This window comes from Marmota marmota, unplaced genomic scaffold (genome assembly GCF_001458135.2).
Source record: "Marmota marmota marmota unplaced genomic scaffold, marMar, whole genome shotgun sequence".
NCBI classification, from domain to species: domain Eukaryota; kingdom Metazoa; phylum Chordata; class Mammalia; order Rodentia; family Sciuridae; genus Marmota; species Marmota marmota.
The window spans coordinates 9,762,469-9,788,514 of record NW_025999949.1 but is presented as its reverse complement, the minus strand read 5'-3'; the positions used below and the strand labels follow the sequence as shown (position 1 = coordinate 9,788,514).

The window sequence follows — 26,046 nt, the reverse complement described above, 5'->3', positions numbered from 1 at the left end:
ATTGCAATTCAACTGAAGCACAGAGAAGGGAAATATGATGACTAAGGGTATTGCTGGGAATGGGCCCAGGCTGATTGATTTCAGAAGCTATTTTCTTAACCTTTACCTGGCTTTACAAATTCTCAAGTAGGATTTACCAATGAAATAGTGAACAATGAATTAGATTTGGAAAGAAACTCCTTAATTCTTGTTTCTTAAAATTAAATAGCCCTATGCTAAACTGTAAACTTACTCTGTTTAGAGTAAGGGTATAAATGAAGATTTTCTATTCTATTAATAAGCCCTATGATTTTCCTGCTTGTTTGTTTTGCCATTATGTAATTAAAATTTCTTCCAAGGGCAGAAAAAATGGGCACTTTCAAATCTAAGTATGCATTTAACTCTTCCTAACATCTGCAAATCTATTTTTAGTTTGGAAAATGGAAAACTTTAAATGCCATCTCGAATTTCAATTTTAAATTGCCCTTAACATATTGGTTTCTTGTCATAAATTACTATTTACTTCCTGATAAGCATAACCATATCCAATCTCAGTATTATCCATAATTTGAACAGTAAAACAAAAATAAGGCTATTTTTATCCCCACTCCCTGATATATTTAGGAGAGCTGTATTATTTTTCCTTATATTTCTTGTTTACTAAAAATATGTAACTAATATAAATTAAGGGTCATAAGCAGTTTCAATTTTAAAATGTCAGGCACCTAAAAAGCAGTTTCAATTTTAAAATGTCAGGCACCTAAAAGGTTACTTTAATTATCACTTTTTCTATCATGGTTTCTTCCCTTTTACTCAATCATTGCTAAGAAATTTGCTCTGTGGGACCACTGCCAATACTGTAAGATAAGAAAGGGTTCCACAAGCTGCTTTCAACCATATTCTTTGGTGACCTCAAACAAAGAAACTCATTTACATTTTTGCATTCATGAATGTATTTAATTAATATTCTAAGTCAAAATTTTCAAATGACTTTCAATAGCAGAATGTTTTTTTTAAATGAAATCTTACATAGGAACCTAGCTATGGAAAACAAAATAATTAGTTCATATTTATTTTATACATTCAGATTTGTACTTACTTTTTTTTGTAATTGTAAATTCAGTCACTGAAAACTCAACACACTTGGTCATCAACCAAATGTTCACACTTGGCACACATCTATTAGGCTGTTCATGCTTCTTTTAGAGGATTCAAATGTAAATCAAAGAGCGTGGACCTTTTGAATTGTTCATTTTTTACAAGCTTAAAAAAAAATCTGCTTTCTAAACCAAACTCATACCTGTGTCCTGTGCTTGCAATTACAATCTTATCTCCTTCCTTCCATGTCACAGCTTCTTGTAAAATCAAAATCCGTTCCCCTGCCTTTGCAGTGTGAGCCAAACGTGTCCAGACCACAGAAATAGGCAGACCTGGAGACAACATGCAAAACTTCAGATGTGCTTTCTATGTTACTGAGATTTTATGCATTTTAATTTATGCAATTTAATTTGGATTAAATGAATTTGAGGAAGGTTAATTGTACCTTAGGATTTCATACCTATGTCACAAAAGAAATGTGAAGAATGCTTGCTTCAGAAAAGTAACAGGTTTAATAATAATGTATGTTTCTATGAAATTGGAAAAAATATTCTCTGCAATGATGTATTCCACTGATAACAATCTTCCTTTTATAAGCACAATATAAATGTGGTGTAATCATATTAACAAAATGGACTGTTATTTTTTTTCATTATTGATAGGGACTGCTTAAACCAATAATCTAGAGATAAGTGATACATGTAAAACTAAGAACTTTTAGTAGGATATATTTAGCATGATGTAGGACATTTATGATCATAACAAGGTACTATGTTTATGACATTCTAAATCTATAAAAAACAGATTATTGCAATATATAGGACTTCCACATAAAAAAGACAAATTTCATTCATCTTTTATAAAATGTTATCCTGGCACCTTCAACACTATCAAAATCATCTTTACTTGCTGGCAATTTTCTGGAATATAGCTATAAAAAAGTTCAACTATAAATTTATTGATGTATTTTAGAAAGAGTCCATTTTTGGATACAAATGCAAGGAATCCATCTTCTGTTTCCAGTCTTAGTGCCTTTCCACATGGACAAATGAATGAAGTACACAGTCACCATGCACTGTGCATGTGACTGTGCATTTGACACTGCGCATGTGCATGCATATGTGGAAGCATATGGCAAAGGGTTGGAGGAAGGCTGTAGACATGGCCCGGGGAGGAGTGGCCTTGAGGCTGGCCTGTGCTAGGGGAGGTTAGTGGAGTTCAGAGGAAGATATCTAAACACAGACTAGCTTGGGAGCTTTCACTTAGCTTGGGCCTCAGTACCATGCAGATCCAGGACTCCCTCACGCACAGCCAGTGTTTTGGCCCCATACACAGGGAGCTCAGGAGATCTCAGGTGCCCATGCAAGGTAATGACTGCTTTGTGCTGGAAGGGAGATGCTTCTGTCCCGATCTGCAAGAGATTTCACAGGCCTCATTCAGAAAATTAAAATTAAAGTCCAATATTTACTTTAAAAAAAAAAACTTGATGAGAAATTGAATACAATTCTATTGTGTCCCAACAGGACACACTTTCTGTGGCTGTGAACTTATGATCCTCCTGCTTCAGCCTGCTGAGTAGCTGGGATTACAGGAGTGCATTACCACTTCTGGCTTCATATCCACAATTCTCATTATGAAAAACAAATTTGTTTTCCCATCTCTTCCCTCTCTTTTTGAGGATTGGTTGTTCAACTGTTCATATCTTTCTTTCAAAATACAAGCCTTAAAGTCTCTAGTCAGAAAAATATGCGAGACTTCTGGTCGACTTTAGCCACATATCAGAGCTATATTTCTTGTTCTATTTTAAATTCTGCTCCTTGATAAAACTCTAATTATCTTCCCATTAAATTGCAAGAATATTCTAAGAAACTTTTCCCCAGATAAAGATTGTTTTATTAATAAAGCAAACCTAATCAAAGATAAACTCAGGAGAGGTTGGTGTAATTAACTATCCATTTTACATATAGTATTTAAAAAGGAAACAGGTTAACAATAAATGTATGTCATGTTCTCTTATGTACCTGAAGAGTACCACCGTCCGTAATTAGAATATTTTCTGCTTGGAGTTCAATGTCAGCTTCATCAAATATTAGAGTTCCACCTGTGAACCATACAATTTTTAAACATATCTCAAGAAAAAAGTATTATCAAAATTCACCTACTAAATTAAAAGTAAAAATGTAATTTCTTATCCCTCTCTTGCTACCTTAATATGTGTCACTTTACTTCTGCTCTTTGGTAACATGAAAGTATAAAAGCTTCAGATAAGACCCTGGAAGTTCACAGAAAAACAAAATCTAGGGCAGATTATTTTCCTTTGGCAATTTTCATATCTTAAATGTTATTAAATAGTATAGCTGCACAAATTAATTCTATAAATAACAGGGTTTTGAAATATAAATTAAGAATAAAACACTTAAAGTCACACAAAAGCATGTTTATAGAAACTATTCTATAACATCAACATTAACTCTGAATTCTTGCCCACTAATTCGCACCTAAAACAGCTACAGGTTGATTAGCATTATCAAGAATATAATAAGGTGCATTTTTATAGATTAATCTAAACATGTAGACAGTAACATTTTACTTGTCTAAAGATCCCATGCTAGTAGGCCCAGTGATGCATGCCTGAAACCCCAACAGTTTGGGAAGCTGAGGCAGGAGCATTGTGAGTTCAAAGCCAGCCTTAGCAAAAAGCGAGGTGCTAAGCAACTCAGTGAGACCCTGTTTCTAAATAAAAAACAAAATAGGGCTGGGGATGTGGCTCAGTGGTTGGGTGCCCCTGAGTTGAATCCCTGGTATCCCTTCCACAAAACAATAAAATAAAGATCCCATACTCAATAACTTTGAATAACTAAAACATTGTTATTATTTCAGAAATTAAAAAATATATAAAATTACCAAAGTCTTTGAGCAGCTAAAACCATTACAGTGAAGTTTATGTTCAAAGCCCCAAGCACTTTACTCTTATTCCTCATTTTTTTTGCATAATTATAATAGTTGTGGTTATTTCACTTTTTATGGTAGAAAAGAGTATATTAAGGGCTCTATCAGTGGTAGAGTGCTTACCTGGCACATGTGAGGCACTGGGTTTGATCCTCAGCACCACATAGAAATAAATAAATTAAATGAAAAGGTATTGTGTCTGCATACAGCTAAAAATATTTTTTTTTATAAAAAGTATATTAAGGAACAGAGAGAAGCTCCAGTGACCACTGAAAGCAGGGTCTCATGCAAAGGTCACACAGTCACACTCTGGCTACCAAGGGAATCAGGGGGTCATTTAGGATTGACTTTAATGGACTGTTATAAGTTTATAACCTCTTGGATCCATCATATCAGCATTTCTGCAGTAGGAAATGCTGTGTACTATTGAGATCAATTAACTATGAGTGCACGGGCAAGTTCACCTTTGGTTATGGAAACCAGTTTCATGAGACAACATTTAACTATAAAAGTTGTGTAGGGGCATGTAATACACTCTGACACTTTTTTATTCTATTTGATTAAAAAATGCTTGTTGTAACCCAATAATATCATACCTACAAAGAGACTAATACTCAGAAAACTCAGCACTACATTCCATATTAAAAACACAGTGTAACTATGGATGTTCACAGTCACAAATGTTGGTTAAATTAACTTCACAGAAACAGTCCCTAGGTAGAGACTAATAAACAGATTTTCAGAAATTTACCCTGAATAAGCAACATTTTCAGAATAGGGGTACTTTGGTCCAATAAAATGATCTGTCCTTTTGTAATAATAGCAAGTGAACCTTCCTCTGGGGGAGATATTCCTCCCCATGAGTAACTGGAGGACCAAGCATCAACATACAGGAAATCAGCATTATCCTGTAATAAAGCACAAGAGATTTTGAAGTTCAAAGAATTTACCAGAATTTTTCAGTTTCTCAGACATAAATGTAAAGCAATGCACATTTTTAATAACAAAATATACCCCACTTCAAATATGTGATAGTTGACTCGAGTTTCTCATAATAATAAAGTGAAAAATACATTACCAATTAGTTTATGATTCAAAAGTAATAAAAATTTTAGTAATAAGCACCAAAATGGCAATTACTTAAAATTTGGTGGAGTTACAGTTCAGTTATCTTTTGGAGACATTAAAGTAAAACATCCACTACCCATTAGCCCACCCTCCATAGTAAGTGTTTCTATTGCTGTGATCAATATTCCCAACAGCATTATTACCAGCTTGGCCCTGCCGATGTCTCTGATGTTGACATGAACTGGCGCCCATCCCGAAGGAGTATGGGCCTCTGTCGTGCAGAAGATGTGTGTCCTGTTGGAAAACTCAACATCACATCTGGCTTCAGCTATAGTGATGTGAACATCCTGGGTATTTTCACTGTAAAGGAGAAAAGGAAAAACAGGACAAAGTTTTTCTCAAATTTCTATGTCATATAATCAAATCCCTTTTTTCATCTGTGTTATTGCAAAGTAATGATCTTGCCCTAGGATCCATCCAAGTGCAGATTGACACTTTTTTCAATTAAGACTTCAAAAATATTTGTTATGGAATACAGTAAAACAAAGATATTAAAAGGTCAGGAAATAGAACTGCCCAAATTACCAAGTGCTCTAGCGTTAGAGGAAGAACTGCCTGGATTGGAATTACTTTGCTCTTATTCCTTATTCATTAGTCTCCAAATGGGCACCTTAGAAAGAGACTTTTGAGGATCATTTTGCCTATTGACATTTTTATCACACTCACAGACCTTAGAAATTATCCTCCTTTTAAAATTCAAATCCAAAATAAAATTATGGGTACTTGAGGAACTAAAATTACCTTCTACAGCTTATGTGATGAAGTGTTTTGAAGTCAGCCTGATCCACCTGAACAGTGATGACAATATGGTCAAGAAGTTTGAGCTAATAGTAAGCATGAGAAGAAGGAACAAGACTATTTACAGGGAAATGGGTCTGGTGTACAGAAAGATGTTTCTTTTACCCAGCGAAGCAGATCACAGTCGAAGATCAGACAGTGGGAAAAGCATAACAAGGTGATTATGTTTGTGATGTTACTAGGATTTGGGGCAAGATACTTAAGCGCTCTCATATTAGTCCTACCATTTACAAATAGTAGCAAATGACATAATTTCATTGTTCTTTATGACTGAGTAGAACTCCATGGTGTAGATACCTCATTTTCTTTATCCATATGTCTGTTGATAGGCACCTAGGCTGGTTCTATAACTTGGCTATTGTGGATTGTGCTGCTACAAACATTGGCATGTATGGATCTCTATATTATCCTGATTTTAAGTCTTTTGGATAAATACCTACAAGTGGTATATTTAAATCTGGTATATTTAATTATTTAAATATTGTATATTTAATCCCATTTTATTATTAAAAGACTAGGAATGGAACTACCACATAACCCAGCTGGGATTAAAAATGTCTCATAAGATAAGGCAGGAAGTTTCTATGGATAGGAAGGTACCCGGCATAGACTGGGCACACAATCAGTGTTAGCTATTACTACTATTTTGTGCCTCGAGTGTGGCTTATGAGCAGAAAGATGCACATGAACTCAGCTATGTTTAAGCACTGTCCTGGCACATTGGGTTGCGGGGGCGTAGTGTCTGAATTTGGAAACATGAATCAAACCATTTGTATGTGAAGACAGTACCTGAATCCTGATCCCCTGACTGTGAGTCTGGTGCCCCCTGCTGTGCTGCCTCTCCTGGGAGATATTTCAGTGATGAGCGGAGTCAGTGAGGTCATGTATGTAAACGGAGTCACGGACAGCGAGGAATCTTTCCCGTTGACCACACTCACTTCACAAGCTTGCTCAGGTCCCCTGCCTATGAAGAGAGGGTCAAACTCAGCACAGCTCTGCCATAGATCTTTAGGTGGAATCTCACATAATAACGTTGTGTAATCATTCCTAAGTCCCCCAAACATTTTCAATAACATCTTCCTTTTCCCATGATCATGTTCTAATAAACACAGGCTGAATGTGTAGTTCTAAAATCCTCTCACAATAGCCGAAACATCACAAAGTACATGCACATTATCCAGAGGGAAAAACCCTCCCTCAGACCTCTTACTGTAGTCAGTTCTGTAAACCTGCCTCCTCAGTTTTCCAGTGATGAAGGTTCCAACACTGCAAATTGGAGAAACGGAGGAACTACTAAAGGCAGGAAGTGACAACAGCAAGGAGTGATGGGTGAAGGCAAATGGGAGGCAGAAAAACTACAGAAATCTTGTACAAAATGTGAAAGGAAGGTGAGGAGCCATTGTTAAGACAAACAACCTAGAACCCCTGCCATCTCATTGCTGCATATGAATTTTACTATTGAATAATAAATAAGCCAAGATATAAAAAGCTTACATTTTCTTCAATATTCCTTGTTTAAAATGTCACAGAAGGAAAATATTCAGAAAAATTTCATCAAATTTTGCTAAATTTTAAAAAGATTTTTGCACATAAATCATATCCTTTATTCATTTAGAATAGTCTCCTTGTTTAAATACCTTCTTTTATTAAATAATAATTAAAATTAATTGCCTAACATACTAGATACTTTAACTTCACAATAATCAATTAAATTTGTGTTAATAATATCTATTTAATTAGAAACTTAAGTAGAAAAGAGTTTACTTAGCTAGGGTTACACAATAAATGGAAAAGAAGAAATTCAGAGATTCCTGGAGTTCTGATTCTTAACCACTAAATAAAAATAAACAAGAGTAATAAAAATTGCAAATCACATATCATATTCTACATATCATTTTATGTACTTCTCATACATTAAACTTACAATAATCCTGTAAAATAATAATAATGTGATTAATCTCACTTTGTAGATGAAGAAACTGACGCAGAGAGAGGTTAGTCAACTTGGCCAAAGACACACAGGATTTGAATCTTGGCAGTTTGTTTCATACTATCCTATCTTTAAAAAAAACAAAACAAAACAAAACAAAACAAAAAACCTAATACACTAGCAAGAACTAAAGACATGTTCTCATTTGGCCCACCCAATATGCTAAGAGTCATCGGTTTTTGTCATAAACTGACATCTTCAAAGATATATTAAACCTAGAAAATAAAGTTCTGAATGAACTGCTTAAAGTTAGGATGATTCAATTATTTCCAAGGAAACTGACAATTTGAAAACAGCAATTCTGACTGTGATCTTTATATGATTAAACAATTCTCAATAGTAGCCATTTTTTTTTCTCACAACTTACCATCATGGGGTGGAATCTCACATAATAACGTTGTGTAATCAGACCTCAGCCTGTCAATGGCACACTCTGAGCCACAGATCAATACAATTGAATTTTGTGAATTAAACCCAGTGCCTGTTACACTCATGGTTCGGCCACCACCAAAACTCCCTAGTGAAGACAAATACAAGGGAACAATAAAACTGAAAAGAAACTTTCCCTATGTACATATTTATTAACTTTATTTTGAAATCTGAAATGGCAATAGATTGTATTAAATGATCTGAAATTATTATACTAATAAAAGAGTATTTTTTGCTTTGTACTGTTTTAAACTCTTCATTGAGAAAATGTCAAATCTGGTAATTCATATAAAATATTTCTAGAAACTATATTTTTATTTAAAAGAAGTGTCACAAATAATTTCAAAATAGTCAAAATATATGTATAAAATTACTATTTCAGTTGGGTTCATTGGTTATGCTTAAAGGTTTATAGCCATTAAAATAATTTTCAACTAGAAAAAATACTATTTTTGTAGCAATGAATATTTGTCAGTGATGGGCTAAATATCATTTAAAAAAATTCAATCTATACTCTGGTCACTTTAGGGCTAAATTTTAAATAAATTATGCAGTCCTAAGACAAATAAAGGCATTTGCCCAATACTTTGGAATCTTTAGTTAATACTCTGGCTTGCTTATTAGTTTGATGAATAGAGAAAAATAATGTATTAATGGAAGTACAAATTTTAGTAATGTTTAAAGAACATTATTTTTTTTCTAAATGTGTTTACTGAAACAATATAAAATATGCATATTCATGACTACCTTGAGTTGGATGAATATTCTGAATATGAAGTGGGTACTCAAATTCAACAGTAGACACGGCGGAACCTTTAGTCTTATGATGCATCAGCACAGGAAAAGTGCCACCAGCATGGGCACCAGTGACACACTGCAGCACACTGTCATTGACCGTGGTTACATTGCACTGAATGTCACCAATCATCACTGAAATTTCTGAGATATCAAAACCAAAGTTAGATCCAGTGATCTCAATTTCAGTTCCTGGTAGACCTTAAAAAAAAAAAAAAAAAAAAAAAAAGCAAACACTGTTAAGTGTATATCTAAATTTCAATACTTATGCATGCATTTAAAAATAGACCTCTTTGTGTAAACAAAATAATACCCAGTATTTTAAAACTAACACTAATATACATGCTGTGTTACAGACATTTTGAATACAATAAAGATTACAGTCTACTGTACACTAACTATAACTGACTTATCTCAATGGTCATTATTTTCCAGCCCTTCCATACATTCTCCTGAATTGTAAGTTTCTAATTCAGATAGTAGAAAAAATAGAGAAGTAGAAGAAAGGCAAAGAGAAGAAAGATGATATAGAATTAAGAAGAATGAATGTCTGCACAGGTCATGGTGGGTTAGGCTACATGGATGAAGCTAATTATTTTTTTATTCTTGGTGAGTTTCCCCCCTGAATTAGCAACACTTTTTGAGAATAAACTATTTTTTTCTTAATTCAAATATTTTTAATAGATCTGACTTGATAAACAAATCATGATGAATAAATACTTAGGTGTAAGATTATAAATACAGAAAAAAAGAAATTAAAAACTTTTAAGTGAATATTAATGTTAAGGTCTTAATGACTGTACACAGAACCAAGAATCTCAATCTTTCTTTTGAAAAATGTACACTGAGGAAGGGCAAGGGCATTAAACACACAGAATTTCTCATAAGTCATTCAAGTGACTACACACACACCTAAATTTTATGAATAGATAGTAATTTCTACAATTTGTTACAAATGCAGGGTCAAGTAATATTTTGAATTTAATTCAAGCAGTAATAGTAACGACTCCTATACAATTGATTATAGTGAGAATTACCAACATGTCATGATATATGCAACATTATAATATGCATTACAAATATTAATAAGATATTTAATGTTAAAAATAGTTTTAAGATACAAAACAAAAATGATTTTATATATATTAAAACTATCATTTTGTTTAACATTTCACTTTAAAATGCGATAGTGCTAATTCTAGGTGTCATTTACTTTGTGTCTCTTCAGTAAATAAAACAGCTTGGGTTTCACTTGTTTAAAAGATCTAGGGGCTTGTGCATGTGAGACAAGCCCTTTACCAACTAAGCTATATTCCCAACCCTTAAAAGTTTCTTATGCTTCACATACCTTATTCTAAAAAAAACATTCAAAGAGAGATAGGAAGAGAAATGGTCCATGGAAGTAAGGAACAAACGTCATCCTCTGTAATGACTACAAATATATAGATATCTTATTTCTATTGTTAATATTTGCTCCAATGAGCAAACTTGATGTATTAAAGAAAATTTTAATAGTAAACTTCTTGAATGAAGAAAATTTATCTGACTTAACCTGATACATTTCCCAGGATGTAAAATGAAAAAACACCTTTGTAAAAGGTGAACATTTAATGAATTCTTTATGAAATGTATCATTCTAAATTACATTTTATGAATGAAATTCTTAAGTTTTCACGAGAGGTACCTGAATATATAAAGAAACCAATGTTAAAACAAAGCAGAACAAAAGTGTCCAAGATTTCATCATTAAGAAGTAGAAGAAGTAAGATTTGAACCTAGTATCAAGATCATGCTCTGAACCATGGCACTACAGCTGCTACTTCAGAATTCATTACATGGATGAAAATTATTACAATAGCATGAAGATGTTCAGAAACAGCACAGCATAATGACAAGGAACTTGGAAGACATTTTGATCTATTCTTAGCTTGGAAAAAATGTGTTATGCTAAATAATTAAGTAAATCATAATAATTTTCTCTATCTGAATGTGCCAATTACTTCCTTAAAAAGAATTCTATCATACTAACAATAATCAATTGGAGTTCCATGGAATTACAGTACTCTGAAAATTTCTCAACTTCAGCAAGATCAACTTCTTGTGAATTTTAACAGTTGTTTCTTGTGCCATATGAATATAAATGACATAAATTATCCATTTTGGTGCATTGAAATTAGTCATTACTTTATTTGAAAGGTAGGCCAATTTAATGGAGGTATTGTTCAAGACAGAAATTGAAATTTAGCTAAAAATTTTATCCCAAGAACATACCAAAAATAATCACAAAACAGAGATTACACAGAACTCGAACCCAATATACTAATTGGCTGTGTAATAAACACATCTTAACAATTACTTATGAATATTATTATAACTTTATAGTAATAAATAGTACTGATGATGTCATATAAATATAATAAAAAATGCAAGTAAGTATTGGAGTTACCTCGATCTGGAACAATCCCTCTGAGAAATAGTGTATCTTCCAGGGAATAGGTAAATGACAAAGATGGATAAGTGATGGCATTAACAAAGATCTTCAGATCAACCTTTCCAGCTCTCCCTGGTGGGGTGCTGCAGTAGACCTCACTGGAGTTGACAAAAACAATCTGACAAGGGTGATCCCCAACAGTAACGGTGGTGTTGCCAGGATAAAAGCCATTCCCTGTGATCCTCAAAATGGTTCCTCCACCAATGCTTCCAGACTTTGGTGAGACAGAAGCTACTGCAGGGCTGCTAACAGTCAGGTTTCCCAGAGCCAAGCCCTTGGATCCCACCAGAACTCTGAGAGAATGAGGCCCAGCTGGGAGAGAAGTCATAAGAACAGTGATGTTCTTTTCATTAACATGTGTTACTCTGAACTGTTGATTTCCAATGAAAACAGCAATCTCCTCCAAAACAGTCCCCAAACCTTCTCCTTCAATAAGAACATTTACAGATCCTTCAATAGAGTTTGGGAAGATCCCTGTTATATAAGGAGTGATGCTTTCTGAATATGAAAAGCTGCAGTTTCCCTGACATTGGGCAGGCACTCCGTGTATTAGAAGATCTACATGCACAAGCTGTTGGGGAGCAGGGGATGTTTCACATTCAATGACTGTGTAATTCACTGTTAGAACTTTACATGGGAAATTACCCATAAAGACTTCTACACCTGCAGAAGAAGCTGAGAATCCAGAGCCCTTTATGGTCACTCTTGTCATTCCAGTAGTTGATCCTGCACTTGGCAACACCATATCGATGCTTGGCAAAAGTACAAATCGCCTGTCAAATTCCTTGGACAGTGTGTTGATAGCAGTGCCCAAATTGTAAACAATCAAAGTGACAATTTCTCTGATACCAACATCCATTGAGTTTTGAGGGTCAATATGACACATAATAGAATTTTCACTACTTTTTTCTACAACACAGGGGTAACTACCAATTGTTACCTGAAAGTAAAATGAATATGAAATCAAACAAATCAATATATTACTCTAATATGAACTTATATTTTGTACTAGCAACAACCATAATTTTAGAACACTAATTCTGTGTAAAGTTTTTATTCATAAAATTAAATTTTGGAGATGATTAATACATATCTTGAGTTAACTTTAAGATAAAATTGTGATTGTACATGCATGTTTGTAACTACATTATTCATAGTAGCTGCAAAGTGAAAACAACTCAATGTCTTTCAATTGGTGAATGGATAAATAAAATGTGGTAACATACAATGGGATATTATTTGGCCATAAAAAAATAAAGTACCAACAAATGGTACAACATGGAGACACTTTGAAAATGTGCTAAGTGGGAAAAGCTGGTCACAAAGAGCTCCATATTTTATGATTATATTTATAAGAGATGACCAGAATAGTCAAATCTATAAGAATGGAAAGTAAGTTAGTGGTTTCCTTGGGCTGGGATGAATGGGGTAGTTGGAGATGATATCCAAAGGTTTTAGGTTTTGTTTTGAGGTAAAAAAATAAATTATAAAATTGATTGTGGTCATGAGTCTCTGAGTCTACCTTTATATATACTTAGCTATTGAATTGTATATTTTAAATGGTTGAATTGTTTGGTATGTGAACTATATCTCATAAAGCGGGTAAAAATTAAATTATGAAGTTATGTTAAAACATCTTCATTTTATTGAGTATATGGAAGATTCAAAGGAGAGCTTTAAATTCTTACCTTATTAGCACATGTGAGATTACTGAAGCCACGCCCAGAAATTGTTATCAATTCATTGACTGTTCCGGTAGATGGGGTAATATTGCTTATAGATGGTGAATTACAACTTGAAAGCTCAAAAAACAGTTTATTTGACTTTTTAACCTTGATATTGTTCAGGCCACAGAGGGGTTCTGTTGCTAGGCAGCCTGCCACAGAGCTTTCTAAGTGCAAATTCTCCGGTCCTCCTTTAGACAAAAGAACTGCCTGTAAGTCATGGATAACATTCTAAAACGAGAAATGTTTTCAGACTGCGTAACACTTTATTTTAAGGAAGATGCTTTTAAGCTCTGAAAAATCTTCTTCTTTTATTTTAATGACAAGAGGGTCCCAGGCAGAATAACGATATTAAAGACTTGGACAAAGATGTTACAGTGTAGATATAAGAATGAATATAAAATTAATTCATTTTCAATTTGTCTAAGGCCAGATCCCATAGGAAAAATAAAACAATAGCATCACCTAACATTTTAATAGGTTTACAGACACATGCAGGGAGTCAGCATTCTCACTTTGCATTTCATGTAAGCACACAAGGGTTCTAAGAGACTGGCAAGAAGACATTAACAGCATCTTTATTTTATAGAATACACTCCAGCTTCAGAACTGTCTGAACCTATGAGGGGTCATGTGGTAGCAAGAGACAGAAGTAGGTTAAACCCAGTCATCTGACTCCTACTCTAGAAAGGTCCTATGAGCCCTGGGTCACCTGAATAAAAGTTTCCATCTTTAACCCTCTTACCCTGAGCATAGGTGGCTTCAGTGCTACCCACAAACAGGTGCAGGGGAATGTGCCTGGTTTGGGCTGGTAAAACATTAATGACTCCTTGGAGGGAAGTGGAGTTAGCCTCATCAACATACCCACTGCTATAATAATGGATTCCAGGTGAAGTAAATTGGTAAGAAAATGAACCTGCCATAAAATAAGATTGTACATAGTGAATACAAGCAATTAATACATCTTTGAAATTTGAAATGATCATTTAAATGTACATGTATATGACAAATTTCTTATTTCTCAATAGGAAATAGTAAGGAAATGTACTTACTGGTTATAAAAGAACTATCTTGCATAATAAAATCATACTCCAGAAAGATAAGATCCAACATTAATGTTTTAGAAAACCATGCCAAGTATGATATAAATTACAAAGTTTAAAGAAAAATTCAACATGCAATGAAAAATTAACAACAGAAGGACAATACTCTATATCTTCATTCATACAAAACAAACAAAAAAAGGAATATAAAAGATTCACTTTACACTGAGCTTTCCTACAAGAAGCATTCATTTTATGTTTTTATTTATTTAAGAAGCATTCATTTTAAAGTTGACTCCAATCAACAGAAGCCCATCACTTGCTACCAGACTGGTAAGATTCAATTATACATTATTATTTTCATCGTATTTTGCTGTTTCCATGTATTTTTCAGTTGGTCAATTATCACAGAATCATTAAAGATATTTCAGAATGAGTTCTTACATGCATTTATAATATCTTTACCATAGCCATAAAATTCCAGATAAACAATTTAGCACATTTACATATATAGTCTATGTAAAAATATGTTAAATCTAAACAAAATGTCTTTGTATTACATATAGGGAAATGAGGCATCATGCAAAATTTAATAAAGAAGAAACTTACCTGATAAAGATTTTTGCCTTCCATTTGTAAATCCTTTGCCATCATAAATTACACTTCCGGGACTGGAGACAGAAAAAACTCTATATCCTATCCTCCTAAGAAATGGATGTGCTTGCCAATGCCATGTCACTGTGTCTCCTACAGACACGTTTAAGACTGATGGTGACCAAGCATAGCCTAATCCATGTACTGGATGTAGGAATTGAGTCATATATTAAAAGAAAAAAGGAAAGCAATCAATTTCTTAATTAACTTTGAAAACATTTTTACAGTTACTACCAAAAGCAACTTTTTAGATAATACTGTAAAATTTTATTATGTATGTCACTTAAGCCCTTAACAAAAATAAACAGGAGTAATGGGGAAAAAAGATAATGTGAAAAATAAGGAAGAAATAAGTCATATAACTCAAAAAGCAATGGTCAAGAGATAATTTTTTAAAAATTGGATACTCAATAAGTTACACAGAACATTTTACATGGAATATTTTTAAAGGCAATGATCAATTCTTTAGAAATAAGAATTTTCTGAAGCATATAGGCATGGAAAAATACAAAATTTCAATTTAAATATTCATTTGGAAACTGATGACTGATAATAAACTGCAATAATCAGGAGATTCTGCACTGTAGCAAAGCCAGTTGTCAATTCCTGAATAAGTTGTGAACTCTAGCCTTTTAAACTCAACTTGCCACTGATTCACTCCATATGTAACTTCTATGTCAAAGAAGATACCATAGATCTTAAAATAAATATTTATATTTATTATCCAAATAATTTGAGATATAAAATAAATAAAAATCAAATTAATTTCAGGCTAACATGCTTTTCCTTATTCACAATGTATAAATATTGGTTGGTACCTAAATCTTCCCCATTGTTGGTAATTCTGAATACATTCCCTGTTGAATGAAGAATACATTTTATGACATTTTCTGATGATGATGTAACATTGCATGGAAAGAATCCTAGAAAAAAACAAAGATGGAAAAGATTTTTTTTCTCAAATATTTCTTGTGAAGAAATGGAGCTTAGTAAACAGTCAAGGTTTTGTCAAAATCTGTGTTATATGGTAGGATATTGTTTTTAATGTTAATCATGTTTGAGAACTGATTATTTTCAAAACTGACCCCTCCTCCTTTAAGTGATCTATATACATAAAATATATAATATTAATTGACTGAAAATCTAAAGTTTGAAAGCAGTTTATTCAGATTTTCTTCATCCCCTTAACCAAATATACTTAACATTCTTTACATTAATAGAACAGTAATGTTTCCATGATTGATAGTATTTGTGTAATAACTCAGCACCTATAGTACATCCTTTTAGCTGAGAAAAATGGCAATATCCCTCACAGGGGAATATAGCTCTTACCTAAGAGGACCGTATTCTCCATTGGTATGGTGCTGAACCCAAAACCCAGTACAGTGATTTCAGTCCCACCATACAAGGAGCCTCTCTGTGGAAACATGTTGGTCACTTTCAAAATATACCAAATTGAAGCATTTAATTTATCTCTGAAAAGGAAAAAAATAGATTTTCCTAATGAATTTCCTTCTCATGGGCTCATATTATGAAACTCTTAAAAGTATATGACTTTTTTAGGAAGAGGAAATAATTGAATCTATATGTAATTACATATCATTTTTAAGACTAGATAATCTGAATTATCATAACCTCAATTTGGTTGGGTGCTATATGTTAGTAATTTTAAATTAGATTTTTGAAAATCTGACAGCACAAATTTGAGATAGAAAATCTGAAACTACTATGAAAAATCTGGTCATGAGAAATGAGATCACAAGAAATACAGGAAAGCCTTTAAAATATATCCACATTAGAATAAAAAATAAAGGCAGTTCTACATATAAAAAAGAAAAAAGTCATATATTTTATATGAGTAATAAAATTTTGTGTAATTAATTTAAATTAATCATTCCATGTTTGTTGGGAACTTACAGGATTTCCCTTCCCCCATCTCCATGAGAGATTTTAATTTATTTTTCTTTGTTATAGTTAGAATATGTCTGCTAGAAGCCCATAATAATGTACAGTGCTTTTCTGACCTGATATAGAGTTGACTCCCTTATTCCAAGTCTCACATAACTGCACAGGCAGAAAAATTCCAGTGAATCTTTGTATTAACTTTTATTTAACGTCTTCAGCATAACTAAATTAGTATTTCTTCAACTACCACCTAAATATACAATTTGTATGGTATCAGTCCTGCACATTATATCATCCAGCCAAAGTACAAGCCAGAGCCTTCTAAAACTCATGTGAGCTATTCTCTGTGAGATAATATTAACTCAAATCAGATTGAAAGGGAATGTAACCTTGGGATTATGGTTTCTGTTGCTCATCTTCATCTCCTGCAAGATTCTGCTGCTGTCATCTCTCATTCCATTCTGAAATCAGCTTTATTTGTCTTCTTTTTAATCCCTAAATTTCAGTGTTCCTTTCTTCTAAGTATTCCACATTAGTAATTCCTCACACAAGAATTAAAGTTGTTACAAGTAAACAAAGAGTTTCAGGGAAGAAAATACTAAATCCCTACGGAAATAGAATCAGAGAAAAATTCTCTTCCTGCCCTTCAGATGGCTAGCACCTACCTACCTATTTTCTGGCTTAATTATCACCTTTACAGAAAATGCTTCCCTGTACCTTAGGATAAGTTAGCTACATTTATTACCTTTTTATTAACACCTGGTACCTCTTATTCATAGTCTTTTCCACATTTATGATTAGATTATTGATGTAATTTTCTGTTCATAATTGATTTCTCCAATAAAACCATGAGCACCATTAATGTGGGTAACATGCCCCTTTTATTCTCTACTGTGAGTCCAGCATTAAGCAAGTGCTTGTCCCCTAGAAACTGTTTGACAAGTATTTTCTGAATGAATGAAAATCATGTGACATACACAAACCTAGATGCACAGAGAATTTTACTAGCTGATCTGAATGGTATTGGTCTCACAACTAAGTGTCATATTAAATTTTTCTGAGATTTTCTCAGAGTCTTTGGCAAAAGAAGATATATAAAGGCAACAATAGCAATTCATATATTAAAGATTAAAGATTATTTATTTTCCTGTCCCAATGCTATTAGCCCCTTGTGTTCCACAACTCTATCAAGTTTATGTTTATTACCATACCTTGTTGATGCAAAGCCCCAATTTCTGACTTCTACATGGATATCATGCTTTCCAGGAGACAATGTAGGCAAAAGGCATCGAATATCGGTAAAGTTCCAGTGAAGAACCTGGCAGGGTTTTCCTCCAACATACACCACCATGTTTTGTGTGAGTTCATTTCCAAAGTTATAACCCTTAATTGTTAAATTAACATCTCCTATTATTTCAGAAGAAAAAAAAAAACTTTTGCAGAAGGTTTCAATTTATTATCCAGTGTGAGAATTTGCATATTAAATAAGTCAACTCAATTCTCTTTTCTTTCATTAGATGTAGGTAATCCTAACTCTATCAGAGGTAAATGGAGAAACAACAAAAAAGTAGATGGCTGGCATGTGGAGATAAAACTCAGGTTTAACTGTTTCACAAGGAAAAAAAGGATAAAGTACTTTTTAAAACAATAATAATTTTCTCCATGTTGCAAATTTTAAAAGTAAAATTATAAATAGAAAATTGATATTAAAAAAGAAAGATGAAAAACAAACTGTGACTTACTTATTTTAAGAAACAAAACTGTATTAGACTGTGCTTTGAAGGAATTTCTGGAAGTGGTTTCTCTATATATGTCAAATAACTGGTCTTATTAAAAGATTTCTTACCTAGAATTGTTCGTACTTTTGGACTAAAATCAGTTATAACTGGAGTCTGTAAACAATTATAACTGAAAACATCCTTTGCTGTGGTTTGAAATCCATTGGTAATAACTGAAATATCAACTGTACCCTCAATTCTCTAAAACAAAAGGAAAAAATAAAACAATTAAGAAATACTAAATGTTGAATGTGATAGAAATTCATTGTCTGAAAGAAATAGAATTAATTAAAACAAACTTCTGAAATTATTATGTTTAAAAGTCATGAGTCAGTTTTCAGATATTTAAAAAACCATGACATCAAATACAAATTATATGTTTGAATTATCAAGATATATAATACAGTGATTTTTATGATCAACTTTAAAGAATCTGTATTATTGGATTTTGAGGGCTCCGCAATGAAGTTGAGATGCTCTGGACAAGTGCTTCTCTATTTGATTAAGGATAAGATACTAAATAAAAATTGTGCCTTTTTGTTCCTGGAATAGACTCAAATGCAATTATTCTATTTCATTCGCAAATCACATTACTATATCTTCTGCTAATCTAGTTTGAGAATCCAACACTAAACACTTGGACCTCTCAAAAAAAATATTTGGTGCTTTCATTGATACAATATCTATGCAATTCCCAATTAGGAAAAACAGTTTTTTTCAATTATCTGGTGTTTATTTATTGCATATTTAGCATGTAGCTGAATGTCATAATTGAAAGAAAGTAAATTTTAATTCATCATATCCCTCAGATTCTTCTCTCCATCATTCAGTCCAGCATACACTCATTTATTTTCTACAGATCACAACTATGTAATAACCCCATTTACTCTGTTACATTTTTTATGTCCATGACTAAATTCATTATCCTTTTGTACATAATTGACAAACCAGAGCCTTTGTTTAAATTTAAAGATTAGTTTTAAAAATAAAGAATCATTATTGACCTAACATTTTCATATTCCATGAAAAAGTCACATTTTTGTCAACAAACTTAAACACATTTAAAAATATATTTCTTTTTAAAAATTAAAAGTTTCTACATTTTCTTGTGAATTTTTTAGAATATTTGTAAATACTGATTTTTTTCACCTTTTGGTTTACATAGTAACCTTCTATGTATCTTCAAATAATAACAGGACACTAACTTTTCAATGAAATGTTTTTCTGACACACCCTTTCCACTATATTTTATCTTTACTTTGTATCTACTACTAATATTTCCACTGGAACACACTGTTTAAGTTTAATATTGGTTTGTGTGTTCTTTTTCATGATTTTTAAGTACCTAGAATGTTGAGATGGTATTTTGTCTTAAAATCTTGGCAGGAAGATGTTGAAGAAATAATTCTTTTTAAAAAATATTTATTTTTTAGTTTTTTAGGGGGACACAATATCTTTATTTTATTTTTTATGTGGTGCTGCTGAGAATCGAACCAAGTGCCTCATGCATGCTAGGTGAGCATGCTACCACTTGAGCCACATCCCCAGCCCCGAACAAATAATTCTTAAAAAAGCAAAACCGAAACTACAATTTTTAGAAAATAATTCATTTGTTTCACCCTCTGCCCAGATGTTAAGATTTTTAACTTAGGGGAAAAAACTGAAATCAGGGGGCTTACTTTTGGTGTTCTGCAAGTTATCTTATTCAAATCCCCTTCAGTCACACTGCAGGTTTCATTTCCAACTAAAACCTTTGAATTTTCACTAAAGCCAAATCCAGATACAGTCAGTAGAGTACCACCTTTATAAAGAAAACAAAAACAAAAAGCAGATTAACGAAAATTTAAATAATTTTATTTAATATAAATATATTTATATTTATTTAATTAATTTATTTATTTAATATAAAATAAAATAAGAAGAAAATTTGGCAACATCTATCTCATCATTGGAAAACTGCCCAGTTATCTAAGAGCTGGACAGTCAAATAGATCAAGAACCAGAATAAAGACATGTTTGTTCACCATCACACACCTGAGTCTGGGCTCTGAAGCCTGGAATTCTAAAGGAATGGGGCTAAGATAAGTAGCACAGATTTGCAGCCCACATTTGCTCTGGGGCATGATTAGCAGCAACTATTATTTTCCACAGTACTTTCTTCATTCTAAAGAGAAAGTCTGTTGTTTCTATTTACTTAAACGTTCCATGGGTGGGAAAATGAAGCCTCTCACCAAATCCGAATTTTTAATACCTCCAAGTAAAAGAAAATCCAGGAAAAAAAAACACACCCAATAAATAAAAATAATATTTTTAAGAACACCAAAAACATCAAAACCAAAGCAGAAAACCTGAAATAAGGCATGGTAAAAACAAACAAACAACAACAACAACAACAACAAAAATACAGAGGAAATGAAGCAGGACAAGAAGAATGTGTTATTTTCTCTCCATCTTCTTTGTCAGCCTTCCTTTGCCCCATGTGTTCCAGGAACTTTATCTGGGTCAAGTAGCTCCATTGAGACTATGGTTACAAATGGAGCAGCTGGTAAGCAGAATAATTACTAATAAATCTTATGCTGACATAATTAATGAGCTTGTTATAGAAACATGTAATAATTGATGATATTAATTCAATAACCTAAGATGTAAGTATAAGCAGTCACCCTGACTTGTGCTCCACAAGAAACAAAAGAATTCGTCAACCATTTAATCACTGTGCCTTCTAAAGGAGACTCTCCTTTGTTCTATATGAGGGAGTTTTTGGTAACCTTCCCTTTGCTCAGTACTAAAAACAGCACAATAAAATGTGTAAATGTATGAGATTTTCTCTGTTGAGAACTATTTATTATTACCTGCCAGGCTTCCAGAATCAGGCCAGATGTGTGAGATCCGACTCCCATAAATGAAGTGGAATCCTTCACCCTCTACATTCTGTGCTAGTCCAACATCAGCTATGGACACAGCAACTGGTACATGTCCAGCACTTCCATTCAGAATCTGGCACTTGATCTCATTTTCTTGTGATAGAAAAAGAAGAAGAAATGATTAAAAAAATAGTTTTTTGAGATAAAATTATTTGAAATTTTATTTGCAAATATTAACATTGGCCTTAATTTTTAGATCCTAGGAAATGTGTATAAAGAATACTATACATATATTAATGGTCAAGGGGAATCATGGAGGGAAAAATCTTTGACAACTACCTGATGCTATGAATCAGACACTCCTAGAAAATCAGTAATGAAAGCAAACAATCTTCCCTTGATGCTACTGTAGCCAAAGAAAATTACTGTCATAATTTTTAAAATCTTAATTTGTAATCTCATTTATATGAATGATTCTAAAGTTTTACAACATACTGTTTATGTCAAAAATTGAGTAAAATAATACATTCTATTAATAAAAGAGACAAATAAACCTTAATGAAAACAATGTTGTTCACTTTATTTAGAATAGTTTATGTAAACTGGTAATATAGATACAATATTGAGTATTTGACCTCAAAAGCTCATAGTAGATTTAAATTAAGGACAACAGAAATGATTCCAATCTGCATAATTCTAATCTATTGAAATTATGGAAAACACCTAGGATCTTGAAAGATAACTTTTGGGGAAATAGCTATGGACCTCCCAATTTCAAGAGGTAGACATTGTGAATGATATATAACTTCTGCATCACTGGAGAAAAGTCTGTTGGAGTAGAATTCAGGAAAAATGGCCACATCTTCTTGCTACATGAATAATATAACACTGTCAAAATACAGGCAGAGAAGACCATGGTAGACTACGGTAGAACTCAGAACACTTTTGTGCCTCCAGACAAAACAATCTAAGAAGTATCTTATGTAACCACTTTGTGATGGGAAAAAAAAGACAAATAAACCAAAAATCAACTGTTATGGGGTAAAGATGTTGTATATCAATGAAATAATTTGCCTGTGGTCATAATCAAAGGTAAAAAGATATGGCATTATCCAGAACGGGTTGCCAACTTTGTGATTCCACAGGACACACTACATGATGATCATATTTGTAAAACTGCTATTTGATTCTAATTTCTCTCAAAGAAGAACAATAAGACTTCATAATTTTTAAAAGAACCTACCATTCACAGAAAGAAGAGAACAACTAGTTGGTCCAACTGAGACTGATACAGCTGAGCTAAGAGAAAATCCAGAGCCTGCTATAGTTAGAATTGTGCTATCTTCATATGATCCTGGAAGGGGAAAGTTTAAATAATAACATTAAAATGACAAAAATTAGAATCTCTTGTGATGAAATTAGATATTTCTCAGAGGAAAAAAAATAAGACTCATGAAAGACATAACCAACAGGCCTATAAGTAAGCAGGGGGAAAAAAGACACATTAATTTTTCATGGTATTTTCCAGTTGAATTCCTCTATATTGCTTCATATTTTGACTCTGTGTTGACAGAGAGTAGGAAGAATTATCTGACTGAATGTATGGAATGAGTTACTCTACACATGTGTAGAGTAACTTAGCATATGACAGACTTGCCATCACAATTCATGAGGAAATAACCTATATAATAAGTGGTATGTATACTTCCCATTTAAAAAGAAAATAAGATTCAAGTTTAGAATGATATATATACTCAAGTGTTTGGGATAGTCCTCACTTACACTTGTTGTCCCAGCATCTTAAACTTAATGTTTTTCCATTCACTCTGAAAAGTATCCAGATTTGATTAGAAAATAACATATTCAACCTATTTACATATTACTACACATAATATAGATTTCACATGAATTTCAATAGTGAAAAATAAGAAAACAAAACTAAAACAATTTAGTAGTATATTTAATCAAATATCTTGAGGTAGAGATGGATATCTTTAAAAGATACAAAAAGCAATGGTTAACCATACAAGCAAAGATATCTAAATAAGAAGAGATCAATAATTTAAATGTTTCCATGAACAAGATACTAAACTAAAACACAAATGATAGACTTCTATAACACATGCAAAGGATTGGTAAATGTAATATATAATAAAGAGCTACAAGACAATTAAAAGGGAATCCAACAACAACAACAAAAAAGAGATTAAGGATGTATACTATTTGCAGAAGAAAAAATAATCTGAATGTCCAAGAAACATACAGGAAGATAGATGCTCATGTATATTGCTAATCAGGGAACAGACAAATTAAAACAATGATAACTTCTTTCACACAGCAGATTGGCCAAAATTTTGGCAAGAACATGGGAATCTGGTGCTTTAATGCTTACTGGTAGTACAGTCAATTTGGAGAGTAATTTGGTAATCTAGTAAACTGACTATGCAAATAGCCAATTACTATCCAGCAAGTCAATGTCTGGTCATATATTCCTATAAAGTATTAGCATGTGTACAATACGAAGTTTGTACAGGAAGCTCAATATAGTTTTATTTGTAAAACCAAAATATGGTAGACAATCTAGTTGTCTATCAACAGAGAAACAAATAAATTGGTATATTCATGAAGTACTTAAAAGTGATAAATTAGATATACATATAACCACATAAAACATATCCCAATGATTCATGAGTGATTTTTATAAAAATAAGATGCAAAATGATATTTATATTGCAATATCTCAGTCATAAATTTCACAAAATTGCAAAATCATCATATCTGTGTGTATTATATACAAAGGGTATTAAATAAACGTGGCCTGGGTGAATAGACACAAAATTAATTATTGCCTCTGCGGATTTGGATGGGAAACTATGACTAGATTGATGCTCAAAGTAGATTTTAGCTATTCCAATAATACATCTTTCATAGACTGATGATTGGTAGTACATAAGACAAAATGTGAGCAACTGTTAGTTTTCAGTGAAAATGATTTTTATAGCATTCTTTATATTTTTCATTATTTTAAAATTAACTGTAAGGTACCAAAAGGCAATTCAGGTTCTTTTTGAATAAAGAGTATTCATCAGGAAGTACTTATAAATGTGGTAGATCATTAAAAATGCAAGGATAGGTACAAAAATAAGGATACCTAAGGACTATGATCAACTGCTCATTATGTTCTGATTCTTGAGACTTTTAACACTACAGTTATCCCCAAGACAATATTATTACTATAAAAAATCTAAACAGTATATTTTTTTCAACGTAAAGATACACTAACTTTAAAACATCAATGCTTTTGAGCTGCCCATATACAATTAGGTGAAGCTTCCAACTAGCCACCAAGACTAAATATTTTAGTATCTGATACTAAAATTATACTATCTGAACTTATCCTTCTGATTGAAAAAGTCACCACTTAACAATCCTCATTCCTGTTATTTATTTCAATCCTCAGGAGTTCAGATGCAGAGTATATCATATTTTTTGAAGCAATAACATGCTATGAAGAAATGGTATAATGCATGCCCTGGACTAGACAGAACTCTTGGCAAAAATTTTCCTCTCTTATTCTCAAATCTAGTACTCAACTATTAAGTGGTAGCTGTCTTGTTACTATCCTTTTAATACTAACTATCCTAGAAGTGTTCTCAAATACTGAAATGTTCTAATTAACACCCTAGCTAGAAGATTTGAACAAAAATATCTCAATGCAAAAGTGAAATTTAGAAATTGACCAAACTGGAGAATAGATTATTAGTGTCTCCTGTACTTTAAAGGCTATGCTTCAGTTTCAAGGGCAGCATTTTTAAAAAATAAAATACATAATTAGTTCTGTTTACATAGCTTTCTTATCATATATATATATATATATATATATATATATATATATATATATGCTATGCAGAATGGTCTATTTGCCTTAGTTGATGACATCAGTATAAGCATATTTTTTTTTACAAAGGGGTATATTCCAGAAGTTTATTCATAAATTCGTCCTTCTAGTATAAGCATATTTAAAAAATCATTATTAGTCTACATTTTGCTAGTTATTTTACCCCCTCTTACTCTGTTAAAAATCAGGTTACCTTGAGAAGGACTTGTGGCAGAGATTAGGGGAGTACTCATGGGATCCCACGTAAACCCACAGTCACCTGAACATTTAGATGGAATTCCATTGACATAGACTTGAACCTTCAAGTATAGAAACAGAGCTGATTAATAAGGGTAAAGAAGCAGCTTGGATCACTAAGATATGCACAGGATTTAGAACAAATGGAATTTTGTTTGCTTGTCTAAAAAATTAGTCTGTACATTTTCTATTTTGACATTTCATTCTTTCATTCATTCAGCAAATGTGCCCTCTTTGTATCTGGCACCATTGTAAATGTTAGTAATACAGGAAATACTAAGCAAAA

The 26,046-nt window shown here is 32.5% G+C and overlaps 1 protein-coding gene across 1 annotated transcript in view; it reads right to left on the bottom strand.

Moving 5' to 3' along the window:
- Pkhd1l1 (PKHD1 like 1) overlaps positions 1 to 26,046 on the bottom strand; it is a 146,811-nt gene that overhangs the window by 64,745 nt on the left and 56,020 nt on the right. The window contains exons 27-46 of the mRNA XM_048802021.1: positions 25,717 to 25,822; positions 22,869 to 22,979; positions 21,614 to 21,778; positions 20,441 to 20,562; positions 18,830 to 18,962; positions 18,195 to 18,390; positions 16,411 to 16,553; positions 15,897 to 16,001; positions 15,034 to 15,222; positions 14,127 to 14,297; positions 13,346 to 13,572; positions 11,613 to 12,597; positions 9,119 to 9,367; positions 8,310 to 8,459; positions 6,742 to 6,916; positions 5,298 to 5,454; positions 4,778 to 4,934; positions 3,099 to 3,178; positions 2,359 to 2,488; positions 1,280 to 1,409 (exon numbers count right to left, since the gene is read on the bottom strand). Coding sequence (XP_048657978.1) covers positions 1,280 to 1,409; positions 2,359 to 2,488; positions 3,099 to 3,178; positions 4,778 to 4,934; positions 5,298 to 5,454; positions 6,742 to 6,916; positions 8,310 to 8,459; positions 9,119 to 9,367; positions 11,613 to 12,597; positions 13,346 to 13,572; positions 14,127 to 14,297; positions 15,034 to 15,222; positions 15,897 to 16,001; positions 16,411 to 16,553; positions 18,195 to 18,390; positions 18,830 to 18,962; positions 20,441 to 20,562; positions 21,614 to 21,778; positions 22,869 to 22,979; positions 25,717 to 25,822 — 3,881 coding nt within the window. The remainder of the gene's footprint in view (positions 1 to 1,279; positions 1,410 to 2,358; positions 2,489 to 3,098; positions 3,179 to 4,777; positions 4,935 to 5,297; positions 5,455 to 6,741; positions 6,917 to 8,309; positions 8,460 to 9,118; positions 9,368 to 11,612; positions 12,598 to 13,345; positions 13,573 to 14,126; positions 14,298 to 15,033; positions 15,223 to 15,896; positions 16,002 to 16,410; positions 16,554 to 18,194; positions 18,391 to 18,829; positions 18,963 to 20,440; positions 20,563 to 21,613; positions 21,779 to 22,868; positions 22,980 to 25,716; positions 25,823 to 26,046) is intronic.